This window comes from Engystomops pustulosus, chromosome 2, assembly GCF_040894005.1.
Source record: "Engystomops pustulosus chromosome 2, aEngPut4.maternal, whole genome shotgun sequence".
In the NCBI taxonomy this organism is placed as follows: Eukaryota; Metazoa; Chordata; class Amphibia; order Anura; family Leptodactylidae; genus Engystomops; species Engystomops pustulosus.
This window is the reverse complement of record NC_092412.1, coordinates 228,582,296-228,596,774: the sequence shown is the minus strand read 5'-3', so window position 1 is coordinate 228,596,774 and position 14,479 is coordinate 228,582,296. Positions and strand designations below refer to the sequence as shown.

The window sequence follows — 14,479 nt, the reverse complement described above, 5'->3', positions numbered from 1 at the left end:
ACCTTATAATGGCTTCATAATGCTCCACATAGGACGTGGTGTCAGCAGCCCATCACAGCCCCATATACGTATAAGAGTTTCCATCCTCCGTGAGGTGTGGTGAGCGCCAGTGCGTGGTGTACATTCAGCCGCTGCCAGCTCCTACAACCACCACTTTGTTTTACTGTGTAGATGGAAACATTTTCATCCTAATAATTTCTGGGACTGAGGTTTCCATGCATGGTTATTAAACTTCAGCTCCTATACACAAGTTACTTTCTAAACTATAGATATTACACATATTCATGATCATCTCCTGAATTTACTTGTTAAGCAGAGTCAAGGATCAAGGACAGAAATCCTCATTTTGTGTGGGGGTCACAGCATCGTTATGTCTGTTTTACCAAAGAGTAATCTTTTACGGGATATCCCTGGTATAGGTCATATTATCAGATCAGTGAAGGTCCAAAAAAATGACACATTATGATCACCTGAAGTCTGGTGGATGAGGTAACAGCTCCGCACAATGTTTAGTGGCCGTGATAAGTTACTGCAGCTCAGTTCCCATTCATTTAAATGGGTCATTTGCTGCAGTAAATGGGAATGACCAATACACAGTGACTGGTGGTGTTTGCTTCTGGCTCTATACATTGGGGCACATTTACTAAGCTCCGTGCGCCAGTTTTCTTTTGGACTTTGCATGTTTTTTTTATGTACAAACTGCTTGTACAGGCATTTAAGAGGGGTACGCACCACCAAGGTATGGCACACGACCCTTTGTGTTGCGGCTGCACTATTCTTCATGCGACACAAGTTTCTTCAGTGAAGGGGGTGTTCCGGTGCTCTGTCGGACCGTGTGCCAGATTTAACATGCAGAGGCCGATGTGTGTCGCATGCCCCATGTTAAAGGTGCAGAAAAAAAACAGTGCAGAAGGTGCCAGATTCATGAAGAACGGGCGGCACAAACCCTGAATGTGGCACCCCCTACACACTACACTGGCATAGTACAGACTGCACTGTTCTTAGTAAATGTGCCCCATTATGTAGTATCTAGTAACAGTCCTGTAACTCCAGGTCACCCAAAAATCCAAAATTGAAGATTTTGTCTCAAGATCCTCATCTTTATCTTGTGCCTGGAAAACACCTTAAAGAAAATACCAGCAGCATGTGTCTCTGGTTTGGCTTAGAGCAGTGGTTCTCAACCTGCGGGTCGTGACACCTTTGGGGGTCGACAGCCTTGCACAGGGGTCGCCTAAGACCATTGTAAAACGCATATTTCCAATGTTCTTAAGAATTGGGACAACGCTCCAGAGTTGCAGTGAGCCAGGAGCAGCTTTCTCGTGCTGTCTCTTATGGTCCTTTTTCTATCTGTAGCACGGCGCAGTACCTCCCCTTACCCTATATCCGCTCCACCTCTAGTGTAAGGGTGCATTCACATGGGCATACGTCAGGCGCACTGGAGAAAAGGAGGGACGAGGGAATGGAGAATGTTTGGTGGCAGCCAGAGCCACACAGAGAAGGTAGGCAAGCTTGATAAAGAGAAGAATTTAGTAGAGAATAGTCAAGAATAGTAGTGGATTATAATATAGGTGGTTTGGGCTGTAACCTGTGGCCACCCAAACCACCCACCAAGTTATATACTGAAAAGGACCTTCGTCCTGCTCTCTGTAAACACTTACACAAGAGCCATTTCAGGACCTTTGAAGGACCTCCAAAACTGAACTGAAGAATGAAAACAAGTACATCCACTTACGGTATCAGAATCAAACTTTTTGGGGAATGGAGGAAGTTAATTACAAACTTGTGGGGGCTATAACATTCATACATCTCAGAGCCCATGGCAGTCCTTCTCCGCATTCACATGATGCTTTGAAACATAATTCAAATTAAGTGGGAAGGATATTTCCTCACAAATGAGTTTATAATTACGATCAGCAAAATTACAATTATGAAGCAGCAACAAAAATACTTTTATGGTCGGGGCTCACCACAACTTGAAGAACTGTATTAAAGGGTCGCAGTATTTGGAAGGTTGAGAACCGCTCACTTAGAGGATCCTGTTGGTAGATTTCCTAAAAAAAAAAGTCCAATTCTTAACTCTAGATTCCAAGTGTCAGTCATCACCTTTTCATAGATTTGGTTGGTTTGTGCCACTGTCAATTCTGCAGTTTGTCTATTATTCTGTGCACATATTATCCTAATGTGATTGGGTTATCCATACTACACGTTACCTATTACCTGTACACAAACAGCCCAGGACTAGATGGCTGTGCCAATGCTGCCATATTTGTATGGGTGCTAGTAGTGATGACATTGTAGGATTTCACTGACCGTATTCCAGACCTCCCTCTAATGTCTGCTAGATATTTATTGAGCTGCACCTGCTCCTTGAAATGCTAATCCAATGCTAAACCAACCTGTGGTTTAGTGTCCCAAATCTCCCCATAACATATCAGTCCATGGGTAATTTAAAAACCTATAGATACCTAGTGACGGGTCAAACTCATCCCTGGTGCCCCTGGTGCCTGCATAATATTTCAGTGAAGCCAGTATATATCCAGGCTTCATGGCTCCTGCACTGGACCTACACCACGTGTACTGACCTGTGTGTGGTTTAGTGTCCCAAATCGCCCTGATGGGTTTCCTTCAACCCTAAAAAAGCCTTTAGCAAGCCCATTATACACTATTATTAAGAAACTGATGCCTATATGTTTGTATGTTCTCTCCATGTTTGCGTGGTTTTCCTCTGGGTACTCCGGTTTCCTCCCACACTCCAAAAAAAACATACTGTTAGGTTGTTGATTGTGATGTGATTGTGACTGTCATGCTTTGTGCATAATCTGTGTAATCTGTGTGCGCTATGTAGATAAAGATTTATTATTATTATTATTCAACACTGACCCCTACACTGCACTCACTTCATATGCTGTATATATACATCCAAATATACTAGTATATTAAAAATGGATTCCAACTTTTACCTCTCATGTCCGCCCCCTCTCTTCTTCCTATCTCATGGCAGAGTGTAAGCTCTTGGGAGCAGGCTCTTACTTCCGCTGTTTGCATTGCTTGTTTGCCACTCTGTGATGTCTGATCTTGTCTGTACATGTTCTTATTGATCTATAAAGGATTGCAGAATAAGAACAAGGCGGCTCTATGCAAATAAAGATTATTACTAATATTATTATCTGTGGTTGGAGTATACAATGTAGTCCTAATAAAATGACTGTAGAATACAATATGTAGTATGACATATGTGTGATACTGTGTCACATACTAGTGTCATAGGTGATGAGGTGACAGCAGAGGTAGGTGACAGTCTGCAGGTCACATGACCAGGCTGTGGGGACACCTGTGAGGGTGGTAGGTTATGGTGCAGCCCCCTCCCCATTCCTTCATCCTGTATACACAGGGAGGAGACAGAGGACCAGCCCTTCTTCCCCCGCTGTCATGTAGAGCAGCATCCTGCATCCTGCCCCGGACTCCTCTCACTCTCTGCCCGGGGAAGTTGTGTGCGCAGTCATTAGTGCACTGGAGTAACTGTGCTCCCCCCGCACTGGGGTAATAGTAGTGCCCCGGGTGCATCCTGATGTGAGGATAGGAGGACCCCATTGCACTGTAGAGGGGGGGAAGGAGGTGGGAGGATTGGGGATTATTTCTTGCCTCCCAGATGCGTTCGCTGCTGGACAGTAAGAAGAAGAGCGGCGCGGGGCTGGATGTCGCCTTGGGGCTGGCTCCCCAGCAGCAGCAGCACCCCAGGATGATGAGCTGTGTGTCCTGCTTCTGGGTGCTGCTCTCCGCCTGCCTGGTGGCGGTCTGCAGCTTCAGCTTCCTCTCCCCGGCTTGGATCGTCAGCTCCGGGGATCAGGAGGGGCAGGAGCCGGTCAGTTTTGGGCTTTTGTGGCACTGCTCTGACAGCCTGGAGCACATGTCCAGCTGCTACACCTTCGGGGGATTAGGCAGATTCAATTACATCCCTTCCAGCTCCTGGCAGGTGAGTGGCAAAGCAATTATTGTCGGGCGATGTGATTGGTGCGAGTGAAGTCTGTGCTAGATGATAAGAAGCAGCAGTATATTGTATTCTCGTGTCCGTGTATTGGGTTGTAAAATATACTTTAAACTATATAACATTTTAAAATATACTATATACTCATGTACATGTACTATGATCAGCTCTATACTGTATACTCCTGTACATGTACTATGATCAGCTCTATACTATATACTCCTGTACATGTACTATGATCAGTATTATACTATATACTCCTGTACATGTACTATGATCAGCTCTGTACTATATACTCCTGTACATGTACTATGATCAGCTCTATACTATATACTCCTGTACATGTACTATGATAAGTATTATACTGTATACTCCTGTACATGTACTATGATCAGCTCTATACTATATACTCCTGTACATGTACTATGATCAGTATTATACTGTATACTCCTGTACATGTACTATGATCAGTATTATACTGTATACTCCTGTACATGTACTATGATCAGCTCTATACTATATACTCCTGTACATGTACTATGATCAGCTCTATACTATATACTCCTGTACATGTACTATGGTCAGTATTATACTGTATACTCCTGTACATGTACTATGATCAGTGTTATATAATATACTACTGTACATGTACTATGGTCAGTATTATACTGTATACTCCTGTACATGTACTATGATCAGTATTATACTGTATACTCCTGTACATGTACTATGGTCAGTATTATACTGTATACTCCTGTACATGTACTATGATCAGTATTATACTGTATACTCCTGTACATGTACTATGATCAGCTCTATACTATATACTCCTGTACATGTACTATGATCAGTATTATACTGTATACTCCTGTACATGTACTATGATCAGCTCTATACTATATACTCATGTACATGTACTATGATCAGCTCTATATTATATACTCCTGTACATGTACTATGATCAGCTCTATACTATATACTCCTGTACATGTACTATGATCAGCTCTATACTATATACTCCTGTACATGTACTATGATCAGTATTATACTATATACTCCTGTACATGTACTATGATCAGCTCTATACTATATACTCCTGTACATGTACTATGATCAGTATTATACTGTATACTCCTGTACATGTACTATGATCAGTATTATACTATATACTCCTGTACATGTACTATGATCAGCTCTATATTATATACTCCTGTACATGTACTATGATCAGCTCTATACTTTATACTCCTGTACATGTACTATGATCAGCACTATACTATATACTCCTGTACATGCACTATGATCAGCTCTATACTATATACTCCTGTACATGTACTATGATGAACTCTTTACTATATACTCCTGTACATGTACTATGATCAGCACTACACTATATACTCCTGTACATGTACTATGATCAGTATTATACTATATACTCCTATACATGTACTATGATCAGCTCTATATTATATACTCCTGTATATGTACTATGATCAGTATTATACTATATACTCCTGTACATGTACTATGATCAGTATTATACTATATACTCCTGTACATGTACTATGATCAGTATTATACTATATACTCCTGTACATGTACTATGATCAGCACTACACTATATACTCCTGTACATGTACTATGATCAGTATTATACTATATACTCCTGTACATGTACTATGATCAGTATTATACTATATACTCCTGTACATGTACTATGATCAGCACTACACTATATACTCCTGTACATGTACTATGATCAGCACTACACTATATACTCCTGTACATGTACTATGATCAGTATTATACTATATACTCCTGTACATGTACTATGATCAGTTCTATACTATATACTCCTGTACATGTACTATGATCAGCTCTATACTATATACTCCTGTACATGTACTATGATCAGTGTTATACTGTATACTCCTGTACATGTACTATGATCAGTTCTATACTATATACTCCTGTACATGTACTATGCTCAGCTCTATACTATATACTCCTGTACATGTACTATGATCAGTATTATACTATATACTCCTGTACATGTACTATGATCAGTATTATACTATATACTCCTGTACATGTACTATGATCAGCACTACACTATATACTCCTGTACATGTACTATGATCAGTATTATACTATATACTCCTGTACATGTACTATGATCAGTATTATACTATATACTCCTGTACATGTACTATGATCAGCACTACACTATATACTCCTGTACATGTACTATGATCAGCACTACACTATATACTCCTGTACATGTACTATGATCAGTATTATACTATATACTCCTGTACATGTACTATGATCAGTTCTATACTATATACTCCTGTACATGTACTATGATCAGCTCTATACTATATACTCCTGTACATGTACTATGATCAGTGTTATACTGTATACTCCTGTACATGTACTATGATCAGTTCTATACTATATACTCCTGTACATGTACTATGCTCAGCTCTATACTATATACTCCTGTACATGTACTATGATCAGCACTACACTATATACTCCTGTACATGTACTATGATCAGTATAATACTATATACTCCTGTACATGTACTATGATCAGCTCTATACTATATACTCCTGTATATGTCCTATGATCAGCTCTATACTATATACTCCTGTATATGTCCTATGATCAGCACTACACTATATACTCCTGTACATGTACTATGATCAGCACTACACTATATACTCCTGTACATGTACTATGATCAGCTCTATACTATATACTCCTGTATATGTCCTATGATCAGCTCTATACTATATACTCCTGTACATGTACTATGATCAGCACTACACTATATACTCCTGTACATGTACTATGATCAGCTCTATACTATAAACTCCTGTACATGTACTATGATCAGCTCTATACTATATACTCCTGTACATGTACTATGATCAGCACTACACTATATACTCCTGTACATGTACTATGATCAGCACTACACTATATACTCCTGTACATGTACTATGATCAGCTCTATACTATATACTCCTGTACATGTACTATGATCAGCTCTATACTATATACTCCTGTATATGTCCTATGACCAGCTCTATACTATATACTCCTGTACATGTACTATGATCAGCATCATTCCATTTACTGACTAGTCATCTTCTGTAGACCTGTAATTGTAGTAGGCAAAGATTTTCCTCCATGAGTTACTGTACGATATAACATTGGCCTCTATGGGTTGTAACTAATCCTATTACGTCTATTCACACTGGCAATTATGGCCAGACATCATTATCACCGCTCATTGTAAATGATTATTGATATCATTATCAAATACAGAAAAACTTGCATGGCTGAACGCTCCTGGTTACCACGAAGAGATGTCATCAGAGGACGATTCTAACTTAGTTTTTTTTGTCATACATGAAGTTATTATTTTTAAGTTTCGCAAATAATTTGTGACGTACCAAAATCAGTCCGTAGATGTACTATCAATAAGGCTCCAATAACCACATATGTCATTCTGACCTATGCATTGTACATAGATGACCCTTTCATGTTATGTATAAGTGGGCTGGACTATGTTATTTTATGCAAATACGTACTAAGATGAACCCTTAGACCCTATCTTGTATGTAACCCGGGGACTGCCTGTATATTTAATTAAATGTTTCCTTTTTCAACATACCTTGTCTACCTTGCACTATGTACCTGCCCAAGTCTACCTAGGTGTCCACGATCGTCCACGAGGTCTTTGGACTACTGTGGGGATTTTTTTGGAACAAATTGAAAACCCTGAGAGTGCAACTTTGGCAGGAGAATGGACATTCCCCAAAATGTATCATTATGTCTAACTTTATAAAAGGGGGAGGACCATTTGAAATCCAAAATAGATTTTGAGGAATTTAGGAGTTGAACCATCTGATGTTAAACTCCATGAAAATGCTTCTCCTATGGTATACAAGAACCCAGAAATGTAAGGTACAAACCACTAACCCACTGGGCTGTCACCAGCCAAAGGAGTCTTCTTATTTGGACGATTAATAGTGTGATCCCAGGAAATAGATATAGGGGTATCTGGACTGGAAGCTGTGATGATGTTGTTTGGATGACATATCACCCCTGTCAGAATCATAAACTGAGGTAGCCAGGACATTGGCCAGGATTGGTAATTTTTTAGCTAAATGTATTATTCTCCTTTGTAAATGGTCAATAACTTTTCAAACCTTTCATAAATAAATAGTAAAAGTGGTCATAAAAACTTGGCTTTTTTCTCCTCTTACTTTGGCTCTTATCATCCTCCCACCTACTCTCCTAATGTGCAACGCATTCTATGCTGAATTTACAGGAACATTAAAGGGAACCTGTCACCACATTTTTCACAAATACAGCTAGTGGCAGGTTCCCATAGAGCCCTAGTATCTGCCACCCTAAGCAAAATATTGGGGCACATTTACTTACCCGGTCCAGTCGCGATCCAGCGGCGGGTTCTCCGATGCTGATTCGGGTTCTGCCGGGATTCACTAAGGTCCGTGTGCCGATATTCACCAGGTGTCGCTGCTGCGCCGAGGTCCGCCGGAGTTCACCTACTTTTTTCTGGTGTATGTGAGTGCTTGATCTTGCGACACAAATGGCTTTTTAAATTCCGCGGTTTTTCCGAATCCTTCGGGTTGTCCGGTGGCCACGCCCCCCGATTTCTGTCGCGTGAAAGTTCGCGCCAAAAATCGATCGCGTGCGCCACAATCCCGTGAAATACAGCGCAAAGCGGAAATATTTGGAAAAAACCCAACGGATTCGCGGCTGCGGACCCTTAGTAAATGTGCCCCAAAGTCTTTCACATCACCATAAAATCAAAGTTATAAACTTACCTGGTATCTCGAGTGAGTTGGGGGCATGGCCTAATGTCATGTGACCAGGGTGACATAATTTACGGTCCTTTAGCCTCCTAACATTAGTATACTGTACACCATGCACATCTGACCACATAAAATAACAGCATGCCTGCATGGATTTCTACTCTTTTCCATGCAGGCTGCTGTGATTTCATGTGCTCAGATATGTGCATGGTGCATGATGGTAATGTAAGGAAGCTAAAGGACCTGCGATGATGTCACCCTGGTCATATGACATCACTGCTGCATTCTAAGAAAAAATGGGGATGAGCTGCTGGATTCAGCCAGAGATGGCCACGCCCCCCTCTACTCACTATAGATATCCCTGGATACCAGGTAAAAATATAAAGATGATTTATGGGGATATGAGGGAAACAATTTTTAGCTAAAATAAGAGTGTCAGTTAGTTAACAGGGCTCTATGAAACCTGCCACTAATAATAATAATTCCTTTATTTATATAGCGCACACAGATTACACAGCGCTACACTAAATGTATATGTGAAAAATGTGTTTACATTAAACACAAGCTCTATGGAGAGGGGAGGGGGGCAGTGAGTCTCAGCAGCTAGGTCTCCAACCAGAAGAATAGAGAGAACTGCAGAGATGAGGATTTCTGCATACTAAATACTACATACAGTCACATAATGACTAAAAACAATGTTACGCCTCATGTAATGGATATGTAGGTGGATCTTGGGAATAACCTCTGTAGGTTTGTTCTTAAGTTGAATTTGTATGTAAGTCAGAACTGTATATTTTATCATTGTAATCCCAGCCAGAACTTTTTTGGCCTCTGTGACAATTGGATTTTAAAAATGTTGGGTTGTCATAAGAATCAGTATAAACACTAAAGCTTCATTACAGACACCTGTGATAACTGTTATAGCTGATTATTGTAGCCTAGGACTAAAGTACAATAAATTACCAATATCCAGAGGTCCGTTTGTAACTAGGGGTCGTCTGTAAGTCAATCAACGTTAGAATCAAGCACATATCATAAAATTATGGCATTTCTAGGTATTTCTAGGTGTGGCATCTCGGATGGATCCAATTGAGAAAAATCGGGAGCACAGATGTGCCCTAAAATTCATCACTATTCCTAACTTTATCAATGGTGGAGGACCATTGTAAATCCAAAATAGATTTGAATATAGGAGTTGATCTTTTCAATATTAGATTACTGGTTTGTTTGATGTTTTATGTGGAGTTTTTGGGACTTTCTCCTCCCTGACACATGATAGGTGTATAGTCAGACATCATGTTGGTTGTTTTTGCATGGAGATTGTCTGTTCTCCCTTTCATACTCCAAAAATCTAGTCCACTAATAATGTAGGTAATTTTTTATTAGATTTTGATCCTTTATAAAACCTATATTTCTGTGTTCACATCTTCATCAGAGGTCTCTGTTAATGATCTGGTCAAAAATCATGGACAAATGTGCACATATGATGGACTCCATAATGGAAACCCAATGGGACCTCATTATAGGGGATGAGTACACCGGAATCACTTTACGTCTTATGGTGAATCCATCTCTGTCAGGTCTTTTGGGTGTAAATCTCGATAATCTTGGCAATCTGTGTACGTTGCTATGGAATATGTTGGTGCTAATCAGTGGCGTAACTTGACGCTGATGGGCCCCAGTGCAAAGTCTGTGCCAGCCCCCCCCCCCCCCGGACTATAATGTATGGTTCATAGTACTAGTCTTCTCATATGGGAAAGTGACACCTTATGGGCCCCCAAAGCCTCATGGGCCCCGTTGCGACCGCATCCACTGAACCACCTTAAGTTACGCCCCTGGTGCTAATCATCTGTTTGTAGCAATGTCCCTGCACGAGTATTGTCATAACGATACCCTAACCCTTTGTGTATGATATGACCTGTGGCACACCAGTGTTCCTCCCCATCGCTCTGCAGCTCCCTCTCTTACTGATCAGTAGGTGGGTGTGACGTGTCCATGGCCACTGACCGCACTATGAGGGCGCAGCACTCAGGACTCGGTAATTATATCATTGCTGGATAGTAGGTAAACAGCTAACAAGCTACAGGCAGAAAGCTGGCATCTCACTCATTAATATTACCCCTGTGTGCCTACATGTCTACGAGCACAGTCATAATGTGTCGCCAATTAGTCTTCTGTAGGAGGATCGGCATCATGTAGGAGTAGATTAAGAGACTTGTCACCGTGCGATGTCTACAGATGGCACTTTAATATGTCACTCAGAAAACCGCTACAGTAGATTGTATGCGTGTGTATTTTATACATACCCATCACTATAGGATCATGTCTGCTCATTAGTCTAAATAGTATTCCCAAAATCAGAAGCCAGTTAACAAATTTTAGTGACAGAGGAGAAACCTCATTGTACCCCTGTGTGATTCAGTTTTATAGCGCTATGCAAATATCACCTATTTTTACTCTTCTGGGAATAGACATTGGATCCAGAAAAAGTGATGTCACAGTACAGGGATAATACACACAGTGATGTCACAGTACAGGGATAATACACACAGTGATGTCACAGTACAGGGATAATACACACAGTGATGTCACAGTACAGGGATAATACACACTGTGATGTCACAGTACAGGGATAATACACACAGTGATGTCACAGTACAGGAATAATACACACAGTGATGTCACAGTACAGGAATTCGTACACACAGTGATGTCACAATACAGGGATAATACACACAGTGATGTCACAGTACAGGGATAATACACACAGTGATGTCACAGTACAGGGATAATACACACAGTGATGTCACAGTACAGGGATAATACACACAGTGATGTCACAGTACAGGCATAATACACACAGTGATGTCACAGTACAGGGATAATACACACAGTGATGTCACAGTACAGAGATAATACACACAGTGATGTCATAGGACAGGGAAAATATGCACAGTGATGTCACAGTACAGGGATAATACACACAGTGATGTCACAGTACTGGGATAATACACACAGTGATGTGATAGTACAGGGAAAATATACACAGTGATGTCACAATACAGAGATAATACACACAGTGATGTCACAGTATAGGGATAATACACACAGTGATGTCACAGTACAGGGATAATACACACAGTGATGTCACAGTACAGAGATAATATACACAGTGATGTCACAGTACAGAGATAATATACACAGTGATGTCACAGTACAGGGATAATATACACAGTGATGTCACAGTACAGGGATAATACACAGTGTTGTCACAGTACAGGGATATTACACACAGTGATGTCACAATGCAGGGATTATATATGTATAGTATCAATGTATAGTGAAAATACATATAGTGGTGTCATAGTACATGGATAATACACACAGTGATGTCACAGTACAGAGGTAATATGCCGTGATGTCACAGTACAGAGAAAATATGGACAGTGATGTAACAGTAACTAGATAATATACAGATTGATGTCCCAGTAAAGGGGTAATACACACAGTGATGCCACAGTACATCAATAATACACACAGTGATGTCACAGTACAGGAATAATACACACAGTGATGCCACAGTACATCAATAATACACACAGTGATGTCACAGTACAGGGTAAATGCACACAGTCATATGACACTAGTGGCATAACAGACACATTGTTGTAATGCAGAAGGTGTAACTACTGTAGGGGATGGAAAAGTAAGTTTATCTCCTCATTTATCGTCATTACCAATTGCACATTATTTCTCAATGGAAATGTTCCTGCTTTGTTTTTGATGGTCAGACATATCATAACTGGAGTGGGTCCTAGTATAGTTGCACCAATACTAGAATTTGGAACTCAATACTCATGCTTAGTGTAATGTCGTGATATGCAATTCCCAAAATGGATGTTTCAAAAGTATCTTCTCCTTAAAGGAAATCTACTACCAGGATTAAGGATTGTAAACGCAGCACACGTACATGCTGGTGTGAGCTCCTTCTGGCAGGACCTGCTCTTCTTTAAGCTTCCTTTACCCTTGTTTTTAAGAAAAAGAGGATTTAAAAATTATGCAAATGATCCTGAGGGCCTCCAGGCTCCATTAACACCTATGGAGCCTGGAGCACCTTAGGCTCAATTGAATAATTTTAAAAGCCTCATTTTGTAAAAACCCATGTGTAAAAAGCTAAAATAACCACAGATCCTGTCAGAGGGGTCACACACCAGTATGTCAGTGTGCTTGGTTTACAATCCTTCATCCTGGTGGTAGATGTCCTTTAAAAACCTTCTTAAGAAACCCTCAGTCTTGAGTTGCTAATATGCCCCAGTGTGGTCTTCTATGGGTCAATCTCCCACCTGTCCTCTGGATACTTGCGGACCAGTGACAGAATTCTATACTTGAGTCTATGGAGATCCATGTACTAATGATTACATACACCAGAGACTCTGTTATGATGGACAGTACTAAACGTTACTAATAATTTATTATCCCCGACACAATTATAATTCAGGAGCTCACATTTTAGCTTCCCTGACTGTGTCGTAATAAAGAATATAGAGGGAGAGTATAACGACAGACATCACTCACATCCAGCAGAGTCTGTTCATACTATGCTGAGGCATCATGGAAGTGTGAGCAAAGCAGAGAGGAAGAGAATGAGGGGGATTTTTAGAAATCCAGATGTAATGTTTTTAAAGCAGGGGAGAGGCTGCACTGTAAATAGATGTAATATGTCCCCGGGTCACAAGGTTTATTCTTAAGTTGAATTTGTATGTAAGTCGGAACAGGTATATTTTGTAAGTCAAAAAATTGTCCCTGTGACAATTCCATCGGTGAGAGCCCAACTGCAGTAGTAGAACTGAGTGAGGGGTCTCATTCTCACTATGTTTGACACTAACATACAATTGAATGGAGAGCAGGACACATGCTCATCCTGCGGCTCCACTCATCAGTGATAACGGGACCCAATTCTCCGAATTGCAGGGGGGCTTATTGTTGTGATCGGTGAAGGTCCTAGTAGCCAGAACATCATTGTTCCCCTTTCTATCCTCTATCCTGTGGAAAGCGAATAACCTTAATAGTTCAAACTTTTACTCCGTGGTAACCGTGGTTAATCCGGCTCACAGTGAGTATTATTGTCTTCACCTGGTGCGCAGGAAAAAACCCGAGGCTGCTACGGGCTACTGCAACATCTTAAAAAGGAGTGAAAATCCAGCACTCAGGATCTTGTAAAAAAATTCATTTCTTTATAAGTTGACATAGCCATCACATATATAGGTACATGGTAATGGAAACGATCGACGCGTTTCATGACTAAGATTATGACTAAGGCTATGTGCCGAAACGCATCAATCGTTTCCATTTCCATTGGATATTCTGTTTGTGTTATGAATCATCTTTTTTGGTAGACCAACCACCAAAAGTAAAATCTTATTTCTAAACCATTGCCCTATGGACTTTGTATGCTAACTATACTACATGTATCCTGTGACATTTTGTGGGGAAGGAGTTTTGTGGCTGAGGATAGTGTACTCATGCTATATGGGTGCATCCACATGCAGAAGATTTTGAACTATTCTGTTCAATGTTTTTTCAACGGCAATACAGACAGTACCCAGGTTATGTACAGGATACGTTATTTAGGTTTCTACT

At 40.5% G+C, this 14,479-nt stretch overlaps 1 protein-coding gene and 1 long non-coding RNA gene across 2 annotated transcripts in view; one reads left to right on the top strand and one right to left on the bottom strand.

Moving 5' to 3' along the window:
* LOC140119423 (uncharacterized) overlaps positions 1-3,498 on the bottom strand; it is a 31,082-nt gene extending 27,584 nt beyond the window's left edge. The window contains exons 1-3 of the long non-coding RNA XR_011853371.1: positions 3,257-3,498; positions 2,961-3,099; positions 1,968-2,051 (exon numbers count right to left, since the gene is read on the bottom strand). This is a non-coding gene — a long non-coding RNA (uncharacterized lncRNA). The remainder of the gene's footprint in view (positions 1-1,967; positions 2,052-2,960; positions 3,100-3,256) is intronic.
* The window catches only part of LOC140119422 (LHFPL tetraspan subfamily member 7 protein-like), a 129,718-nt gene continuing 118,646 nt past the window's right edge, over positions 3,408-14,479 (top strand). The window contains exon 1 of the mRNA XM_072138431.1: positions 3,408-3,973. Coding sequence (XP_071994532.1) covers positions 3,650-3,973 — 324 coding nt within the window. The 5' untranslated portion in view covers positions 3,408-3,649. The remainder of the gene's footprint in view (positions 3,974-14,479) is intronic.